Consider the following 21,230-nt stretch of genomic DNA (forward strand, 5'->3'; position numbering starts at 1 on the left):
GGTGATACAACAACACGTCTTGGAATCGCCAGAAACCGCTCCAGCAAAATCGCCGTCACGTGCTTACCTGTATCGAGATCTCCGATAACATAAATGCTGGCTCCTATGGGGACAGCTCCATAAACAAAAGAAGAACTGGCGGGGATGCATAAATTCTGGTCGTTAAGGTAGATCCACCTGAAAACGAACAGACAGACAAAACGAAGGAAGTCAAGAGGATGAGGTCTAGGAAGACGACAAAGGTGGGTGACCCGTCCAGAGGACAAGGCCCCGCACCAGTTCAGCTCAACCTGCTTCCCCATTTCCTTCCTGTCACTATGGACGATACCTCATTTTGTCCGTTCTAGAACGGCACCCACTTTGAAACACAAAGCGCACGCACTTTTCAATCTGCTTCTTTTGCTCAGCAAAACGTTCCCGAGACTCAGTACGCCGTGGCTTATATCCATACTTTGTTTCTTACAATTTTAAGTGGTTTTCCATTGTATGGATGTACCAGAATTTGTTTATGTGTTCCCTCGCCCATGTTCCTCTGGGTGCTTTCCGGCGTTTGGCTCCTGTGAATAAAGCTGCTTTGGACACTGCAGTGTAAATCTTCTTTGTGGATGTTATGTCACAGAACTGGTTATACAGCTAAAGGTGTATTCCACCGGGTAAGGAAATGCCGCACCGTCTTCCAAAGTGTTGTGCCATTCTCCGTCCCAATGAGCAACATCTGAGGCTTCCTATCGCCGGGGATTACTGCCAGCTCTTGGAAATGTCGGTCTTTCTGATTTTGGCCACGTTCGTGGCGTGGGCTTGCGGGCTTCCCGGAAAAGAAGGATGCTGGGTGTCTCTGTGTGTCCTCACTGGCCATTTTATCAGTCTTCTTTTGTGAAATGTCTGCTCAAAGATTTGCTCATTCTTGAAACTGGGTTTTCTATTTTCTTCTTGAATCGTAAGATTCTTTGTGCTTTCGGGATACAAGTCCTTTGTTAGATACGCAGATCATGAATATTTTCCCCGGCTTGTAGATTATCTTTTCATGTTCTTAATGGAGACTTTTGAAGAAGAGTTTTTAATTTTGATGAATCACAATTTATTCTTTTCTTCCTTTCTTTCTTTTCCTCTCTCTCTCTCCCTCTTTCTTTCTTTCTTAAAGGTCACGCTTTCTATGTCCTTCTAGGAAATCCCTGCCTATTCCAAGGCTGCAGAGGTTTTCCTCTCATGCTTTCTTCTGGAGACTTCACAGTTTCAGCTTTTACACTCACGTCTTATGACACATTTCAAGTTGAATTTTCGGAACGGAATTAGGTAGATGTTCACTTTCCTTCCGTGCAGACCTCTAATTGCTCTAGTCCCATTTGCTGAAGAGACGTTTCTTTCCCCACTAAATTGTCTTGGCCCTTCTGGTGAAAATCAATTTAATAGCCACTAAAAGGACACAGGCCTCTAAAAAGATATGGCTGATTCCCCAGGCGAGACAGAAAACACAAGATGAGCCTGGAGTGCCTTGTGCGCCTGACAGGAAGTGCTTAAAGGACGGGGTGTGTCCGAAGGACACAGCTGACAGGAAGGCGTTCCCAGTGGCCAAAGCTGGAACGGTTGAGTAACAAAATAAAAAACGATAGCACCGCATTTATAACTCACAGAGTTGCACGGTGTCCCAGCCAAAAATGCGTAACCAAACCTCAGCTTAATCGTGAGAAATCCTCAGACACACCCAAATTAAAAGACATCCTATACAAACACGGACCAATCATCTTCAAGAATACCATGGTCATCAAAGGCAGGGAAAGACCAAGGAACCATCGCAGATGAAAAAAGACTAAAGAAACACACCTGAGTATGTTGTCGGATCCCGCATGGGATCCCAGAGCAAAGGGAAAAGAGATTAGTGGATGAGCTGGTGAAATTCGAATGAAGACTGTATTTACTTAACAGTACTGTACCAACATAAATATCCTGATTTTGATATCTGTACTATGGTTACGTAAGATGTTAACATGAGGAGAAGCTGGGTGCATGGCTTAATGCAGACTCTATTTTTGCAACTTTCCTATCAGTGTAAAACTATTCTAAAATAAAAGCGTTTTTTTTGTTTGTTGGTCGGTTTGAACACCACCACCACCAACCATAGATTCTGCTATAGAACGGCGTTCACCTAAAGTAACTGGACCAAACAATTTCCCTTTAAGAGCTAAAGACATAGCTGCGGGTGTAGCAGACCTCATCAGACCCCGGGATTGTATCTAAGCCCTTAAGAACTACCACACCCAGGCCTACACTCGTTATTGGAGCGCAGGGCGTATGGACGTTATTCCTGTATCTCCAACTCTGTGCTATCGAGTGTCCGGGGAGACGGCGGCTGAGATCCAGCGCATCTCCGTGTTAAATACAAATGTGAAACTGTTTCTCTAAGAACAGCACTTTCCTTTCAAAGAACTCTTCCCAGATTGTTACAAAGCAGCAGCTTCCGTATTTGGAATTCTAAGAAGCACGGACCTTCCGAGATCACATAGCCACTGCAAAGCAAGGCTAATGTAAGGCTGCCAGAGTCTTAAGCCCTTCGTGCAACATTTGATTCATCTTACATCTGAATGGTGACTGGTACCCAGCAGTTTGCTGGGACTAGGAATGGCTTGGTCCCTGCTCCCAAAATGTCTCTAGGAAATAGAGAAACGGAAACATCCAAGAGCTCTCCCTGAAAAGTCAAAATGGGGACCTGAACAGGCCTTTGAAAGAAAGTGTCTGAAAACGTCAAACTACAGTAACTGGCTTATTCACATCTTATGTCTTTAGGGATAAACATCAATATTGAAGCCCTGACATTTCAATTCTTCCCAGGTTCTGAATCAAATGAAGCCAGTGAGTGTCCCCAGGCCTTGTCTCCAGCTGCACCCTACATCCAGGACCAAGGCCAGTGGGGAGGCACATGACCCCTCCAGGCGAATCCATGACGGGGCCATGTGTATCCGCACGAGGGTAACGGGCACTGCTGACTGAACATCTGTGACTAGATTATTTACTGAAAAGCACATCAGAACACAACAATATTTTGGCATAATTTTGTAGAGTTGAGAATCTCACATTATTCCTCCCTGGAATAATTAAACAAAGCTGAGGCAATCGGTCTATGTAGATGATCTACCAAATTTGGTACAAAGCGGATCAATGACTCAGAGTTCCTGGGCTTCAGACAAATAATCCTAGGTGATCTATTTCATATAATGTTTCAGATGAAATAAAACTGATACAAAAACTTAAGTGCATCATGTATTTACTTGCTGCTTGTAAAACGGATATAAAACGGGCACCTGGGTGGCTCAGTCGGTTACGCGTCCGACTTCAGCTCAGGTCATGATCTCACAGTTCGTGGGTTGGAGCCTTGCATCAGGCTCGGCGCTGGCAGCAGGGAGGCTGCTTTGGATCCTCTGTCTCCCTCTCTCTCTGCCCCTTTCCCCCCAAAAAGACACATTAAAAAAAACAAAACAGGAATAAAAGGCATACGGTTTTGCCTTTCTTTCTCTGCCATCTAGCACCTCGTCGACCTTGGACAATTTAGCTGTCATGTGTCAAATGCAGAGACCAAACACCCCCACTGACATCGAATGACCTGTGGGCATGAGCTCAAGTGGCCAGCGTAAAGTGCTTTGCACAGCGGCCAGCACCTAGCGGCCGTCCCAGAGTGATAGTCATTTTTGTAACGGACAGGGCAGTGGTATGCCTTTAGTTACAATGTTTTCAAACACGGTCTTATGAGGACTTGAGGCTGCAAGGACGGTTCTCTGCTAACTTAGAATGAGCAATGTCCCCTGTGAAGGAGACTTCAGAATATAGCCTGGCTTGTGTCAGTGAGCTTTAGAGAGAGCAGGACAGGAGGGAAGGTCAGGGGAGGAGGGACAGTGAAGAGGGGAGAGGGACGGGCGATCAACTGGAGAGGAGAAAGACAGAGGGAGCTTTAGTGAGGTTCTGCTTCCAGGAGGGAGAAGGAAGCTCTTAACAAGCTGATCCCCCTGGGAGAAAGCAGGTGCCATAAACTCCAGGCAAGAGACCAAAGACCACTGCCCGACGGCTCTGGAGACTAAGCCAAAGCAGGCAGATTTGTGGAAAGAAGGTGAGAGTCGAGCGCACAACCCCAGGGAGGGAGCCTGCCAGTGGTCTGGTAGTGTGGGCCAAAGGCAGCCTTGAGTCCGTGAGCCTGGAACCGTGAGAACTTGAACCTGAGGTGGGCCTCCGGAACTGAAGACGGGCTCGAGCGGCTGTGTGCAGCAGGTGTTACAGCCGCCAAGGAATCCCACCAGGTGCGTGGCTGCTAAAACTGTCAGCGCAATGCTCTGACAGCACCAGAAAGGACCTCGGGGCCCCGACAACGTACCATTCACGATGTCCGGGACGCAGCCCAGAATTATTCAACCGACGAAGAGCCAGAGAAAGGAGGACCCATTCTCAAGGGAACAAACCATAAACAGACACCAACTCTGACGTGCCCGGGGTGTCGGGATGATCTATCAGGTGGGGACTTGAACATGGCCAGAGGAACTACGCTCCAGAGAGAAAGGGAAACACGCTTCCGAGAAGATAGGAGATTTCGGCAAAGAAAGGAAGAAATCTAAAATTCTACCTGAAGAATCTGGCAAGGGAAGAGCACAACCCAAAGTAAGTCAAAAGAAGGAAACAGCACATGAGAGCAAAACACAGTGGAGAAAATGAAGGGCCTTGAAAAGATGAACTCCGTGTTAGGCTTTGCCAATAGGGGGCGCCGGAGGGACCGCGAGGCCAGGTAGGGGAAAGGGCTTCTTTCCCGGGCTTGGTGTGCCTCTTTCCTTCCTCCCGCGGGCTGCAGGCAGGAGGCCCAAAGGTGCTTGCCCTCAGCAAGGTCCTCTGCCACCCAGCAGGCCGCTTCCTGCACACCAGCTCTGCCCCCAGCTCCCCGGCGCCCTGCACACGGTGGCCACGGCGCACCCCTGCAGGGTGGGGAGGCCTCTCTCTTCCCAACATGCTCCTTCTTAGGCTACTTCCCTCAGCCCTAAAGGTAGCAGTGGCTGCACTGCCCAAATTAGCTATTTCTGCACTCCTCAGAGCTCTCTTTCACCCATCGGCAGTTAACCACCTCTTACTAGTGAGTGATCGTGTGAATTACGTCTTCCCTGTTCAGATGACTGGTGTGGTTTCTGCCCCTTGACTGGGCCACGGCTGAAACAGATCTGGTCAGGGGTGCGGTTCATCTCCCGGTGTCTTACAAAGGCTACTTCCTAACCATCAGATTCAAACAGCATAACGCCAAGGGGCAGACCTATAGGATGTCTTAATGGAACACCAAGATGATCAAAATTCCCCCAGACTAACAGAGGGCAGACAGCAGGGCTGACGTGGCTCTGAGGCCAGGCAGTGCAGGGGTACCACTGGCCCTGCCAGGCAAACTGCTTCTGGGAGTCCTTGCATATCGGTATGAAGAAAAAGCAAGAGCTAGGTCAACAGCAGCATACCAAGGCCGGGGACCGCGTTGCATAAGGACACAACATCCGCATAAAGATATTACATCTGGGACTAAGTCTGTGATCCGTGTAACCATCTGATTACGTTTATGAAAGCACACAGCTGTTATCCAAAATCCACCTGCCTTTTCTACCTTTTAGGCGAATTAAGTGGGGACATAGAGGTACCCCCCCCCCCCCCCTTGCATTTTCAAGTCTTTGATGGCGGAACCAATTTCTGTCAATTGCTCAATGGGGCAGAACTGCTTCCGGTCTTCCATCGTGGTAGGGAAGGAAAGTTACAGAGGACTTCCCTTAGCCCTTCTTACCACAATGGCCCCCGACCCCGCGGGTCAGAGAACCAACACGGGACTCCGCCGGCTGTCAAGTAAGTCTGCTCAACTACACGTTCAGGGATCAAAACGTGAAACCGACAGGCCTTGACTTCAACAGTCACCATGACTGGTCTCTAGAAACCAAAGGGGGGCATCCGGGCTGAATGCACGTGGGGAGGCCGTCAAACACGGGATGCGTAAAGAAGGGGGCTGGAGTGCAGGACACGGAAGGAAGGGGCTGGAAAAGGCTGAGCATTTCTCTTAACCTCAGAGAGCAGGGAACCCCAGCAGGGGGGAACACACTACCATCTCTGTTTGGTAAGCAGTGGGGAAACACCACGAATTTCCAGCCGGAGAGTGCAACGACCAAAGTCCGATTCATCTTTCAAAAACACAAACAGGGAACAAGTACAGGAAACCTGGTTAGAAGGCTAATGATGCTGCACACAGGACGGCACGGACACAGTGGGGCGGGAGCAGAGAAATGAAGGCGGGTGATGTGGACAAGACTGGGCGACGGATGAGATGTGAAGCACAAGACAGAATCGAAGATGAGCTTTTTGGGGTGTGGGTAACTGGGAGGATGGCAGGACTAGTGAGGGAGCCGTGACACCGGGCGCAGCAGTAGGGGATGCCTGTCATTCTGGATTCACAAAGTGGCTACCACGACGTGGCATGAGTTACGGCAATTTCTTTGCTCTCCTTCAAACAGTTTTGTTTTTAGTCAGAAACACAGAAAATACGATATGGCATTTTTCCAGGAAAGTTTTAACCTAAAAATAGGGAACAAAGACAGGAAAGACAAGAGATTACTTAAAAACAATAAATGTTCTCCAGTCTAACGCAGATTGCTCATCTGGCAACAGTTTCCATGGTATGCAAATATAACATACTTGGAAACATCTACTCTGTTGAGAAATAAACTACTGCTATATGTAACTTTCTTCCCGTAGAGATTTACGGGAAAGCCTGTGTTTTAAGGCCATACAGTGTGGTGGCTGGAAAGGTGACTGTGCGGCCAGAGTGCCTGAGTTCAAATTCCAGCCCCACCACTTGTGAGACCTGTGTGTCTTCGGGCACATTACGTAACCTCTCTGTGCTTCGGTGTAAAATTGGAAGAAAAGGAGCACCGATACTCAGAGGGTTGCTTTTTGAAGACCGAATGAGTTATGAACGAGTTAATCCACGGCACTTAGTGTTATGTATATATCTAGTGTCACCTAAACAAGTAAGAATCGTAGATGTCATACTGACAAGAGAAATTCAGCTTTCCCCATTCTATTATTTAAAAACGAACACTGGCGGGCGCCTGGCTGGCTCGGTGGGTAGAGCACTGACTCTGGATCTCGGGGTCTTGAGTTCAAGCCCTACATGGGGCCTTGAGCTTACTTTAAAAACTAACAATGCATAGGGGTGCCTGGGTGGCTCAGTCAGTTAAGTATCTGACTCTTGATTTCCCCTCAGGTCATGATCTTACAGTGTGTGAGTTTGAGCCCTGTGTTGGGTTCTACGGTGACAGAATCCCTACTTGGGATTCTCTCTCTCCCTCTCTCTGTGTCCCTCCTCTGCTTGTACATGCATGTTCTCTGTCTCTCTCTCAAAATAAGTAAATAAACATTAGAAAACAAAAAACTAACATTGGACAGCTTAGATAGAAGGAAACTAACAATCCCTGAATTTATTTGGAAGTGCTTTTAAGTAGCAAGGAAGGAGCCATACTCTTATGTCTAATACTTACGAACTGAAAGCAACTAATACACTTACATTCAAGCTTATTAACTACAAATATGAAACAGCCTGAAAGAAATATAAAGGTTCCAGTGATTTCCAGCATATCAAGGACAGACTGAGAAACTGTGTAGCCAGATTTAAGTCCTATAAACCAACAGGGACAGGGAAGAGTGAGGCATCAGCAGCCTTAATTACTCCAGCAGACAAGCGGCATCCTATAGCTCACGCTGCCTAAATAGTAACTCGGTCATCACGAAAAAGGTGCGTGTCAGTATTTTACCAGAAATCAAACGCACTGACCAGTGCTTGTAAGTCAAGTTGAGCAGACGGTCTCAAGATTCAGTCGGGCAGGAATTAACACAGTACTTTATACCTTGGACAGTCAGCCCTCACGGTAATGTATCAAGAGAAATGTAGAAAGTCTTTGAAATTCTGCCCCCCCACCCCCCACCTTAACCCCACAGCAGACATTCTCTCCATTGCTCTCAAACTTTGTCTAATAAATTTTCCTAACACTGTCTATTCCTATAATTGAAGGAGGGAAAAAGGCTACACAAATATCCTGAATATAAAATACGTTAAAAGTTAGGTGACATTTATTTCTATCTCTAAAGTCTTGGAAACTGCCCCTTGTTTGCCCTAATCGAAAACGGTAAGAAATTAAACGTTGCATGATAGCACCCCCTTCTGGTAACACGGTTGAAATCCCGTAACAAGACGAATTTTCCCATGACCTCTAGGATTTGAAGGGAATAGTCCTGTTTAGTGGCTATCACAGTAAGATGTGTGAGAGGCGAGAAGGAGAGGGGGCGGGTGGGAGGGTGCCCACTCTACAAGACAGGTATGGCAACCTATCAGACGCTTGAAGACTGATACCACACTTCCATCCACAGAACCAACCTTCCATTGAGCAGCTGACACAAGTAAGGTGTGCTGCTGAAGCTAAGATCCAGAGCTGGCCAGCTGAATCTTGCCCCTAAGAACCTTAGGGTTAACCAATGCAATCCACGAGACATGAATTGAATGTCCCGGCATCACAGACTGAGGAACCTAAATCGGACCGGGAGGTGTGAGAAGGCTTTCTCCAGGCAGCAGACCATCAAGCACAGTCTCGGAAAAGGCCATATTAATTGGATAAATATTGGAAGGGAAATTTTAGGCAAAAGGAATAGTACAACAGCACAGAGCTGAGATCATCATAACGTGTTTGGGGCGAAAATGCTGCTCGGCAGGACTCAAGCAAAGCATCTGTGTGGAAGACTAGCAGAGAGAATAGACAAAGGCCGTATCATGCTAGGTCATACATGCTAGGTTAATGAGTTTAAACTTTAAAAGGTATAGCTTTTTTTATAGCCAAAAATGATTTTAAGTAACCAAGGATCGAGGTCTGATACAGATTTCGGAAACACTTTTCAATGGTTTTAGGTTAGAAATACTTCTGAAGTCAGACTAAATATCTAGTGGGCATTAGGCATATGTCCTAAATGGATGAGATAATTCAGTAAAGTAACTTGAAAACCAAACGAAACAAATCTAAGACATGACTTTGAAAGCGTAAAGGAAAAGTTGCAGAAGTTAGGTGAAACCGCTCATAATTACCTTTTAAACTCATCGTGGTAGAATTCAGACTTGCAAGTGACCATCTCACTGCCCTGGATGTCTTCACGACTTCTGACTCCCCCAAAAACATACAGTTCCATGGCAACTCCACAGGCCACAGCTCCAAATCTGAAAGACCACACAGAGCATATCAGCTATTGGATTTACAACCCATGGTTGTAAATGGATTGATTCCCTAACTCCTCTTATGTTTGTTGTAACCCCATGACATACAGGGTTTCATGAATATGTCGGTCTTCCTTTTTAAGAAATGGATTCTTCATTTACTTTTTAAAAAATCTATTTATTTATTTATTTATTTAATATGAAATTTATTGTCAAATTGGTTTCCATACAACACCCAGTGCTCATCCCAACAGGTGCCCTCCTCATTGCCCATCATCCACTTTCCCCTCTCCCCCAACCCCCATCTACCCTTAGTTTATTCTCAGGCCTTAAGAGTCTCTTATGGTTTGCCTCCTTCCCTCTCTGTAACTTCCCTCCCTTCCTCTCCCCCTTTATTTATTTTTGAGAGAGAGAGACAGAGACAGAGAGAGTGGGCGGGGGAGGGGAGAGGCAGAGAGAGGGAGACAGGATCCAAAGCAGGCTCCGCACAGTCAACGCAGAGCCTGACGTGGGGCTGAAACTCATGAACCATAAGATCATGACCTGAGCGGAAATCAGACGCTTAACTGACTGAGCCACCCAGGTGTCCCTCATTTACTTTTAGAGAAACCAAATGCCAAGTCAAGAGAAAGGTTCATTTGAAAGAAAGGGGGGATCTACAAAGTCCACATCCACGCTCTCCTACCTTCTCTCTTTTAGCGGACAAATAGCAGTCCACTGCTGGGTCCTTGGGTCGTAACATTCCACAGATTCGAAGAGTTTTCCATATGATCCTCCGCCCATGGCATAGATTTTCTTTTTCATAGCTGCATAGCAGCCAATCTGAAAGGAGAAAGCAACAGAGGGGAGGCAAGACTGATTATTCAAGTTAGACAAAGGCTACCTTTAGTCTAGAGGGTACCCAAGGGTATCTGTGAAAGGATCTGATTTTTTTTTTTTTTTTAAAGACAAGCTGGTTTTTTTTTTTTAACGTTTATTTATCTTTGAGACAGAGACAGAGCATGAACGGGGGAGGGTCAGAGAGAGGGAGACACAGAATCCGAAACAGGCTCCAGGCTCTGAGCTGTCAGCACAGAGCCCGACGCGGGGCTTGAACTCACGGACCGCGAGATCATGACCTGAGCCAAAGTCGGCCGCTTAACCAACGGAGCCACCCAGGCGCCCCAAGGATCTGATTTTTAATAGTCAAATGGTGTTTTCCAACCTGACAAACACAGGATTTTAAAAACGAGAAGAGGAGGAAGCACACATATTGTTTGTTAAACTCCATCTAATACTATTACACTGAGATATACAAATACCCTAAGTTTTTAAAGTTTATTTATTTATTTACTTATTGAGAGAGAGAGAGAGAGAGAGAGAGAGAGAGAGAGAGAGCACATAAGTAGAGGAGAGGCAGAGAGAGGAAGAATCCCAAGCAGGCTCCACACTGTCCATGCAGAGCCTGATGCGGGGCTTGATCTCACAAACCGTGCGACCATAACCTGAGCCGAAATCAAGAGCCGGACACTTAACAGACTGAGCCACCTGAACCACCCGGGCGCCCAAAGCCTAGTTGTTAAGGGGGCTTTACCAGGCTCTCCATTCTTCCACCACTCTTCGAAGATTCCAAGATTTAGATTCCATCTTGAATGGATGTCACTTAGTTCCCGCTCCAAAGTGAGCAGGCACCGATAGTGGGAACCCAGCACTTGAGCTGTAAATACCCACGGGACTGCCCGAAGGTCTGGCGTGATCAAGAGCCCCTCCGTCCCACACCAGGGAACGAGGGCCGTGTCTTCACTCTACTCAGTATGCAACGGTGGTTCTTGCCTGCAGACTGCGTCTCCTCAGGCCTGAACAATGATTGAGAAAACAGGTCTGGAAGACCTGCTCGCTTCCTAGGACAGCGCCCTCAGGACACACCTGGCAAGCACGGGTGTGGACACTGCAGGGCCCACCATCAGGGTGAGCACTCACACGCTATCCTGGCGGACGGCTGGTAACAGAGGCGAGCCACCGACAGCGACAGAAGTTCGCGACACTCATTCTTCTAACGCTGTTGATCCTACTAAAGGGCGTGTGTGGGAAACGAGCCAACGTTAACTTTAAAACCCAACGAGTAATCCCAAGACGTGGTTCTCACCTTTCTAACCATGGTCAGGTCAGGTTGCTTTGTCCAGGTTTTAGAATAAATGTCGTAGCGCTCCATGGAGATCAGCTCTTTCTCACCGTCTTCTCCTCCTAAAATGTACAGCATTCCATCTATCTCCACAATTCCAAAATTATGCCGCGGCTGAAAAGACAGCAAAGGTCTCTGCACACGGAAGGCCAACTGCCAGACTGAAAGCAGGTAGCCACACACTATTACAAATTACAGATACCATGATCTTCCAGAATTCCAGGCTCAAAGCCTTCTCTCTCAGATATTTGTGATTTCCCTGGCAGCTCACCCTTCTGCCACAACAGACAAAGAACCCCCATCCCGGAGCGATTCCGAATAAGGGAATCACCCATGTGATAAATTCACTGGCAGAATCATTATTTCTCACTCGTCATGGCTCACAACAATAGTACCTTCTGGGTCAATAAAATTATCTGTGTTTAGTTAAGTGTTTCCAGGTTGGTGTGAAAGCCAAGTAAGAGCCACAGCAACAGCGCTGCCTGAGGCTGGGAGAGGCATGGGGAGGCCAGGCTCACGCTAAGGCCATCTGGAATGACAGAGGCCTGAGGTAGCTCACACTCATTTGCCAGCAAATACTTCCTTAGCGTCCCCGCTGTCCCCGCTGTGCCCGGCATCGTCGCAGCACTCGAGATAGAGCCCTCAGCACACAGACAAAATCCCCGGCCACCAAGGAGTTCGTGTGAACACTAAAAATGCCCAGCACGTGAGAAGGTGCTGTGCCTCACGAAGAGAAAGAAAACAGGAAGTGTGGTGGGAGCTGAGGGGCCGACGGAAGGCCTCCTGGAGAGTGCTGTGCGGACACTGTGGGAAACAAGGAGCGAGGTGCAAGGGCATCTGGGAAAGGTCCCAAAGCAAGAGCGTGCGTAGGCTGGAGAAAGGCACAGGGAGTAGCGGGAAGGTGGGCACTAGCATAGTGGGGGTGGGGGGCGTGTGGCAGGCTCCCTGCTTCTCCTCTTACATCTCTGCAAATGCAAAACAAAAGCGCTAAAGGGAAGAAAGACACCCTATCAAAGCAAATGAAAAAGCTTTTTACCTCATTCATTGGAGGCAATGCAGTCCACGTATTTGCATCTGGGTCGTATTTTTCTCCTGAGCTCAGGGTCTGCTTATTTTCATCTTGGCCCCCAAATACAAACAAGAATCCCTCTGCAAAAATCAAATGAGACACACAAGGAAGTTGAAACTTTGGTCTCCACCCCCCTCCTGCCGAATATAAATGCCCCAGCTGTAGAGACAGTATGTGGAGACAACTTCTCTAAGTACAACAGCAGTGGGTGTGAGGTCTTGATCACAATTCACTGGATCCTTCGTGAGGGAGCCTAATCACATCTGAGAGTCACTATGACTATTGTAGCTCCCTCAGCACCCGAGTGCGTTCCCACTGCCCTACAGCATACAACCAAGACTGACACCGCCCATGCAGACACTGGGCAGCTGCATCAATTCTATTTCCCCTCTGTGACTCTCAAACGGCTTCTCATCTACAGCCCACGTCCGCTCGTTCAAGACCCAGGAGCACTCAGATCCAGGGCACCGTGAGCACTTCGTATTCAAGACAGGATCTAAGAGTCACTGTTCAACTTCCTGTTTCAGGTAATGGTGGATCCGGTTATTTATACCAATTCTTGCGCAACACTGCTAACCTCCTAGACCAAACAGTTTTGAAATGAAATAATCTTCTGAAAAGAGAAGAAGCCAACAGGACAGTATGGCAAAGCTTGAGATAAAGTGGGAGCTGGAGAGGTTACCAACCATGGAAACCATTTTGCTCTGAGGGCATTTACCAATCTGGGAAATTTCCAACCTATCCTGTAAGGCTTTGAGGGCATGAAAAAGACAGAAATCAAAACCCCAGGCCCATAGAAAGTGTGGCTTCTGGCAGGGGAGCCTCTCCCAAGTTCAACCAGAACCAGAACCGAGATTTAAATCTCCTTGCTTGTCTGGAAGACCTCAGGGTTTGCATCTGGTTTCCAGTAATTCCAAATTTGTAGTGTTTACAGGCAACTGGAAGAAACAAACGTAAAACTTATGTGGAAGAAAGTACCTTTATCTAATCTTTAGATTAGGATAGTCTAAGATTCTAGAGCACCAAGTTATTCCTATGAACACTTTTTAATAAAATGATCAGCACCCACCCAAAGATACTAGGACATAGAAAGCAGACTATGAAGAAGAACCGGCAATAGAAGACAATAGGAAGCAGCTTTGCAGAGACTTCAAATTTCAAATACTGGACTAATCAGAAAGCCAACAAAATGACAAAGTTTACTATGTTTAAAAACTGAAAGACAAATTTTAATATAACTCTTGGGGAAAGGGGACTACAGAAGTGACATGGCAGATTTAAAAAAAATCTAAAGAGAATTTCTAGGAATAAAAAAGAAAAAAAAACTAGATTACAAAAAAAATCCAGTAGGTTGGTTTAATGGCAGATCTGTCAGTGTTAAAGAGAGAACTCATTAAATGGAGGGTACATCAAAAGAAATCACAAAGAGGGCAACACATGGAAAGACAAAAACATGGAAAACAAAACAAAATGACAGCAGGAGGCTGAGGACAGAGCAAAAAGGAGTAGCCATGTTTAATCTGACTTCCAAAAAGCAGGAGGAGAGAGCACAATGGAAGAGAGGCGATATTTAAAGACATGAACATGAATAAGAATTTTCCACATTTGAGGAAAGGCCAAGCCACAGAGTTAAGATGCCCTGAAATTCTATACCCAGCACAAGTATCCATTAGGAATGAAGTCAAAATAATGACATTTTTAGACATACAAATCCAAGTGTTTGCTACCCGTAGACCCACATTAAGGGAAATTCAAAAGGATGAACTTCAGGGAGAAGGAAAATAATCCTAGATGGAAGGTCTGAAGAAGAAGAAAGAAAAACAAAGAAAGTGGTGGATAGGCCAGTAAAGAGACACTCCATAGATACATATATAAAACACAGATGAATAAAACATGTTTATATGTAAATATTTATTCATAAAGTCCTATTTTAATACTGCAAGACTGTGGAACATGAAAAACAGCAGAAATGCACTTAGGCTTTGATAACTTAAGAATATAGGCTATGGTTTCTATGATGACTTTCAAAGGAATATAGACAAAGACTGTAACTTCTAACCTGGAAGAGAGGGAAAAAAGTAAACGACAAAAAAAAAAAAAAAAGCCCATCAGTTAAAGCAAAAAAGAGGGGGTGCGGGCAGGAATAGGAACCACTCGGTCACCTCACAGCCACACTCACTACAGCTGGACACAGCCCCATCCTCACTGTTCAATGTTTCTGAAGCACCAACCCCTCCAGGAAATCTTGGAAAATCCATGACACTGGAACCACAGTGGTGGGTGTGCGTGTGTGAAAATCACGAATATATGTACATACTATGGGAAGAAAATGTGAGGAAGCTAATTCTGAGAAGACAGAACAGGGAAGTCAGACCCACATCCTGTTGGCTACACTGCTGCCTCCCGCTGCTTATTCCTAACAATTAACTTCAATAATCTTGGAACCCACAAAATGATTCCACTTCTGTCCTCTGGTTTAGCTTTAGCCAGCTCTATAATCTGGTACAGCTTTCAAAATCTTGAAAGCAATGGTAGCGGGCAAGCAGAGACTATATAAGAAGAGGGGTTCCAGGAAGACGATTGACAGTAATTAGAATTTAGTGAAATGGCACCTGCGGGTGAACCCAAGCGGGCAGGTCCAAGTGCAGAGAAAAGCAGCCAACAGTCAGAAGGCAGCAAGTACAACCTTTCCCATCACCTCGAGGGAGGGCTTTGAATGGTGTGGAGCTGTTTTCAAACTTGCAAAGGTCAGTGAAAGATACTTTCTATTGTAATGTAATTTGAAGCCTTTGAAGGAAAGTAATATTTTCTGAAGTCTCACATGAAATGCCGGCTTTCACATAACAGCTTTACTTTTGATACAGTTACTATAATTCTGAATGGCATGAATTTCAAAAATGGGGCTGGCGTGGCTCAAAAGAATTCTGTGTTCAGGGTGTGGCCACACAGGTAACTGACGGGAAGAGTCACTGAGTCCTGCTTTTCCATCAGTTACATCATCAGGTAAAATGCTCCTCTACTAAAATTCTCAAAAATAGCTCGGTATGAGAGATTCAGGAGCAATAAAGACTGACAGAAGACACTCTCCTCCTTACAGAGTCTCGAAGGCTAGAGCTAGACAGAAGATGTCACCATAGAGATAATACAATTATCTCTTAAAATTCAAATTAAATCTCTACAAGGTTTTGCGTCATTCTGTACAACCCTGAAATTACATATTACTTGATCTTGTGTTTAAGTAAAATTGACCACAGAATGGTACCTGCTGAGAGAACTCCGTGGTTAATTCTTGGCATGCTTAAAGGGGCCAGTTCAATCCAAAGCTGCCTATTAGGGTCATAAAGAGGGCACATACATCGCATCGCTGCTGTTGGTTTCCGGGAACTAAGGAAATAAATAATTGATTAGCAGTTAAAGTGCTTTATATAGTTCTGCTTACAATAACTATGACTAGTTTCATTGCTCTAGAGAACGCTTAAAACATTTTTAAAACTCTATTGCTATGATGCTTAGATACCAAAAACAACACTATGAATCCCTGCTCGCGTGGAAATAGCTCTCCCCTTACACGACTGTTGAAACGATTCACGTCCAATACTCACACTCTCTCTTCTCCACCCACAGTCACAATGCACTCGGAGTAACCCCGCGGCTTGAAGTTCGCCAGCATGGCCTCCCCCTGCTGCGGCTGACTCAGCGGTATGTTGCTGCACTCCTTGACGATTTCTCGCACCAACGGTTCGTTCAGCATCTGTTCCCGTAAGTAGCTGGAGTCTAACCCTGAAACCCAGAGCGCTGACATCACATCCTTCATGTGGACCTGCACGACAGGGTAGAAAGAATGGGGAGAAAAACAATGAAGGATGTAGGACACAGTGTTTAGAACATCCCTCTTCTGGCTCACGGAGACCTGAAATGATTAACAGCTCATCGGCGGGCAAGTCACAAGCGCGGGCGCCGCGTGAATATGCTTTACCGGCCCCTTTCCTTTCTACTTCCCACGGCCTTAATAAATAATACAAGTTTAACTTGAAAAATAATCAGTTCAGATTTATATCTGATACAGCACCGAGAAGTTTCAAGTGGCTTTCTTTACACCCTGAAGGGTCACCTTACCAACGGGAAACCTTGGAGCTCGGCTGGAGTGGCCTTATTTCACACGGCTGGATGTGCTGGGAGTTCAATCACATTTACGGAAACGTTACACACAGTAATAGCTTGATTCGATATGGTGCAACAGGCAATGAAAATGGACCAACATTAATATTACAAGATTGGGACGCCTGGGTGGCTCAGTCAGTTGAGCGTCTGACTTCAGTTCAGGCACGATCTCGCGGTCCATGAGTTCGAGCCCCACATCGGGCTCTGTGCTGACAGCTCAGAGCCTGAAGCCTGTTCCAGATTCTGTGTCTCCCTCTCTCTCTGCTCCTCCCCCACTCACGCTCTGTCTCTCAAAAATAAATAAATGGTAAAATAAAAAAATAAATAAAAAAGTATTACAAGAAAAATATAGAAAAGCAAAAGTTCAGAAGAATCCTGAGTACTCTGTATTTCTTCAATTATTATTGTTAAAAAATATCTAACATGTATAGTACGAATTATATACTTTTCCCGATGGATCATGAAACTTGAGCTGACGGCAGCATTCTACACAGGCGAAACTCCTTAATGAAGAGTTTTTCTTGATTTGGCAACAGTCGTTTTAGAGTATACTCTTCTGTATCCTGAGTCATACATAACAGCCTTTAAGATATGAAGTCTGTAAGTCTTCGAACCAAAGGAGGAAGAAATGCCTCTTGTTTCCCTGGCAACCTCATCACTTGAAGAAGAAAGGAAGGGGCAGCTAGTGACGGTGGTCTCCACGAGCAGCAGCGAACTGAGAACACTCCTATCTCCTTTCCTCATCCACCTGCCTAACGTGGAAAAGAGAGCGCTAACTACCGCACTGAGACCACAACCATACAGCAGCGTGTATTTCTGTATCATACCATGTAAGAGTTTCTATCTATAATATAGTCGTCCATCATTTCTAAACAGCCCTACAGAATTAAAAGGTTTTTTTTTAATTTATTTTGAGAGAGAGAGAAAGAGAGGGAGAGAACGTGAGTGGGGAAGGGCAGAGAGAGAATTCCAAGCAGGCTCCGTGCTGTCAGAGCAGAGCCTGATGTGGGGCTTGAACCCACAAACCGTGAGATCATGACCTGAGCCAAAATCAAGATTCAGATGCTCCACTGACTGAGCCACCCAGGTGCCCCAACGGCCCTACAGAATTTTCACTAGAACCTCAGTCAACAGTTACGGAGAACAATTAACAATGCAATGATACATTCTGAAAACTACTTTAAAACCTGACATAGTTCTTTTTTCGCATACAGTAATCGATGCTGGAGTCTATAAATATTGGACTCAAAGCTCTGTGATTTCCTCCGGCCCCCAGTGTAGAAACAGTGTGGATCTAAAGCCTGATATTCTCTGAGACCCTTCCTCTGCAGCTGTCGCTCCCAGACTCATCCCATCTAGAACTGCATCACCATGAAGACGGCAGAGAGCTCTCCTGCCTTCTGCTGAATGGTGTCCATCACCCAGGGAGAGCCCCCTCCCCTCACCCATCTGCCAGAGCCTGTGTGCCCCCTCTCGCTCCATGGCCCCTGTCAGAGTCCCGCTCGGGTTAGCCCAGTAATGGTGGACGGAAGGATGCTGAACAAAAGAGTGGGGACGCTGAATTTCTATAATCTCCAGCCTAAGCCTGAAATGCATTTTCCCATTAAAAACACTGTACAAGAGAGATCACGTTCCTTACAAGTACTAAAGGTTTCATTGCTATATTACGAGTTATGTGAGCTTTTGTAGTGTGGTCTGAAAAAACAATGGCTCCAATGATCCTATGCAAAGATGTACCACAGACACCTTTTATTTTTTTAAATGTTTTACTTATTTTTGAGAGAGAGAGCGCAAGAGTGAGCAGGGGAGGGGAAGACGGAGAGGAAGACAGAGGATCTGAAGTGGGCTCTACAATGAGAGTGGAGAGCCCGATGTGGGGCTCGAACTCACGAACCGTTCGATCATGACCTGAACCAAAGTCCAACGCTTAACCGACTGAGCCACCCAGGAGCCCCCCACAGACATCTTTTAGATCACAACTTTGTAAGTTCGTCAGGCTGAAGGGGAAAGACAACACATCTATTCTGTGGATTAAATAAACAAATGAATGACACAGGTAAGTAAGAAGGCAAATTAGACCATGTTATACCCCACAGGTACCTTTCTTAGCTCCGTGTCGTGTGCTATCCATCGGATCACTGCTTCAAACACGTATCTTTCATTGCCAACATTTAACTTCTCCAGAGAAACCACTTCTTTAAGCTTCTGTGGACTGAGTTCTAGGAACTCTTCTGTGCTACTGACGTCTCGGAAATGAGTCTCCAGGTACTCGGTGGCCAGGTAATGGACGTGGTGCAGGCAGTAATGAAGGGCAAAGTCGCGGATACCGATGCAGTTCTCTGCGGCAATGCAGCCTTCTAAAAACTCACAGCACAGAGTTTTCAGATCCGTCAGCAGGAGCAGGTCCGCTGCCTGCACAACATCTTGGATTGTGTCTTCGCTCAGCCGGATCTGCAAGAGTACCATCAATATTTTACATTCGAATGTACAGCTTGAAAACCCAAACCGCTAACCTATTAGGCTGAACCACACGAAAGCTCCACTTTTGTAGGTCAAAGATGATCGAATGAATATTGGCAACGTCACACGGTCCAGCCTAGGGCTTCTTCGTCAAGAGGAGTTCGAGGGCACCCGGTGAACCCTCACAAAACATGAGCAGCACGTGGCCGGCTGACTTTTCCCAGGGCTTCCCTTGCTTTACCGACATGAACCACCACGAACCCTCCGCAGGCGAACCGTCCACCCTGCTCACTTCCAGGCCTATGTGCTGGGAGTGTACAGGTCCGCATTCTGTGGTCAACTGAAGGAGGTTTCTTTAAATGCCAGCCCCGAAACTGTGGCACATCTTGCCTCCAGATGTATCACATTCCGTCTTTTGCCAGATGGCACGTCAGACACGCCACTCTAGCCCTTTGGCGAGGGGAGGGCCACGCTGCCCGAGAACCTCATTCCCAATGCCAAACATCGCACTCGGTGCGACTCGTGCACTCTGGTCTCAAAGGTACTCTCGGGCAGAAATCCCTAAGGTAGTATTTCTTGTTTATCGTTATGAATTTCGCTTTTCCTTAATCTTCTGATTCTTCTTCCTCCACCCACTTGACAGTTTCTGCACGCAACATGGAGGCGACGTAAAGAAACAAGTCTCTACAAGACTGCCACCATCACAACAGTCCAGATTCTCCTCTCCCCAAGAATGGATGCTTCTCCCACCCTCGGAAGTGACAGGGAGGGATTCCAGGTTACGGGACCACAGGGAACATTTTACACATTCTGTACCACAGATGCAGAAAAAGAATGTATGACTGCCAATCACCTTAGAAAGCGAGCAACACAACTGTGGAAAGAAGTGTGTCGAGTAGGTCACAAGTAAGGAAACGTTTCCCTTTTACTTGAGGGATTCAATTCAGCCACAAAACAGCGGCTAGTGGTACACCAGTCAGATACAGGCATGTGAAAACACCACTAAATTCCATCTCAATTAAGACTAGACTGTCAAATCAAGAGTTTGTTACAACTTACGCTGCAACTATGGTTTTAAACCATAATTAATTTAAATTGGGAACAAAAAACACAGAAGTCAATCTATAAATAAGGTTTCAAGATTCAAATCCAAGCCTGAAAAGGAATATGCTCTTATTGGCTTATAACTTATAATAGCTGCTGCTGAGCTGATTTTAAAAGTGAGATGAGAGGCTGGTCCTCAGCCTGGTTTTGTGATGCTCCCAATTTTGTGACGCTTTGGTATTTTAAGGACCATCTCAAAATTAATCTAAATTCATTTATTTTTAACAATCACCCACAAAACCTTACATGCCCACACCCCCCCCCCCACACCTAGCGCTCAGAGAAAAGAGAAGAGTGTTCAGAGAAAAGAAAAGGGGAGGACATCATGAAATTAACCCAAAACCTTCAAAAGGAATGACAATCACCGAGGTTGACCAAATGAGTATATTCAGAGAAGGTAAGCAGTGCGTCCAGAATGCTTAGAAAACATGGAGGAGATGGCTCTTACAAATGAGAAAGGTAAAACAAGATGAGGAAGGAATAAGGGAGAGAGTAGGAGAGAAGCTCTCAAAAAGAGTCAAGATAAAATGCATTCTCACATAACTAAATGTAAGATATGCTACGTTCCTCCTGTCATAAGCCAGCCCTGGTGCACACCTGCGGTCATTCTTAGGAGCCCTTGTGCTACACTTCAAACCACGTAATCAGGGATTAGGGGCTCGACGATGGCGAAGAAAAAGAAAGAAGTCTAATCACTCACTTTCTTCGCTGGGCTTCATTAAATCCCCCAGAAATGTAAGTGGGCACAGAGGGCAAAGGGACACGGGCAAGAACAGGGTACAGCAGGGATATTGGTCCTACCGAGGCAACAGGAGCCAGGAATCATGAATACAATACAGGTGCCTGCCATTAGAGTAAATCTTGAACTCTTTATTTCTACAAACTAAACTCCCACCGCCCAACGAAGTTCCCATTTCCAGGCTATGGGTACAGAGTAAGATGGAAATTAAGATTTAAAAACAAACAAACAAACAAACACAGCCGTGGAAGGAGCACCCAGTTTCTTCCTCTCTCACGATGGAAGGTGG

At 46.0% G+C, this 21,230-nt stretch overlaps 1 protein-coding gene across 2 annotated transcripts in view; it reads right to left on the minus strand.

Moving 5' to 3' along the window:
- The window catches only part of GAN (gigaxonin), a 63,426-nt gene that overhangs the window by 13,375 nt on the left and 28,821 nt on the right, over window positions 1–21,230 (minus strand). For both annotated transcript variants that reach the window (XM_053211332.1, XM_027076275.2), the window contains 8 exons: window positions 18,739–19,089; window positions 16,080–16,297; window positions 15,740–15,861; window positions 12,445–12,557; window positions 11,373–11,522; window positions 9,933–10,069; window positions 9,122–9,250; window positions 68–177 (listed from right to left, as the gene is read on the minus strand). In XM_053211332.1, the coding sequence (XP_053067307.1) occupies window positions 68–177; window positions 9,122–9,250; window positions 9,933–10,069; window positions 11,373–11,522; window positions 12,445–12,557; window positions 15,740–15,861; window positions 16,080–16,291 (973 nt within the window). In that variant the 5' untranslated portion in view covers window positions 16,292–16,297; window positions 18,739–19,089. The remainder of the gene's footprint in view (window positions 1–67; window positions 178–9,121; window positions 9,251–9,932; window positions 10,070–11,372; window positions 11,523–12,444; window positions 12,558–15,739; window positions 15,862–16,079; window positions 16,298–18,738; window positions 19,090–21,230) is intronic.

Source organism: Acinonyx jubatus, chromosome E2 (assembly GCF_027475565.1).
Source record: "Acinonyx jubatus isolate Ajub_Pintada_27869175 chromosome E2, VMU_Ajub_asm_v1.0, whole genome shotgun sequence".
Classification (NCBI taxonomy): Eukaryota; Metazoa; Chordata; class Mammalia; order Carnivora; family Felidae; genus Acinonyx; species Acinonyx jubatus.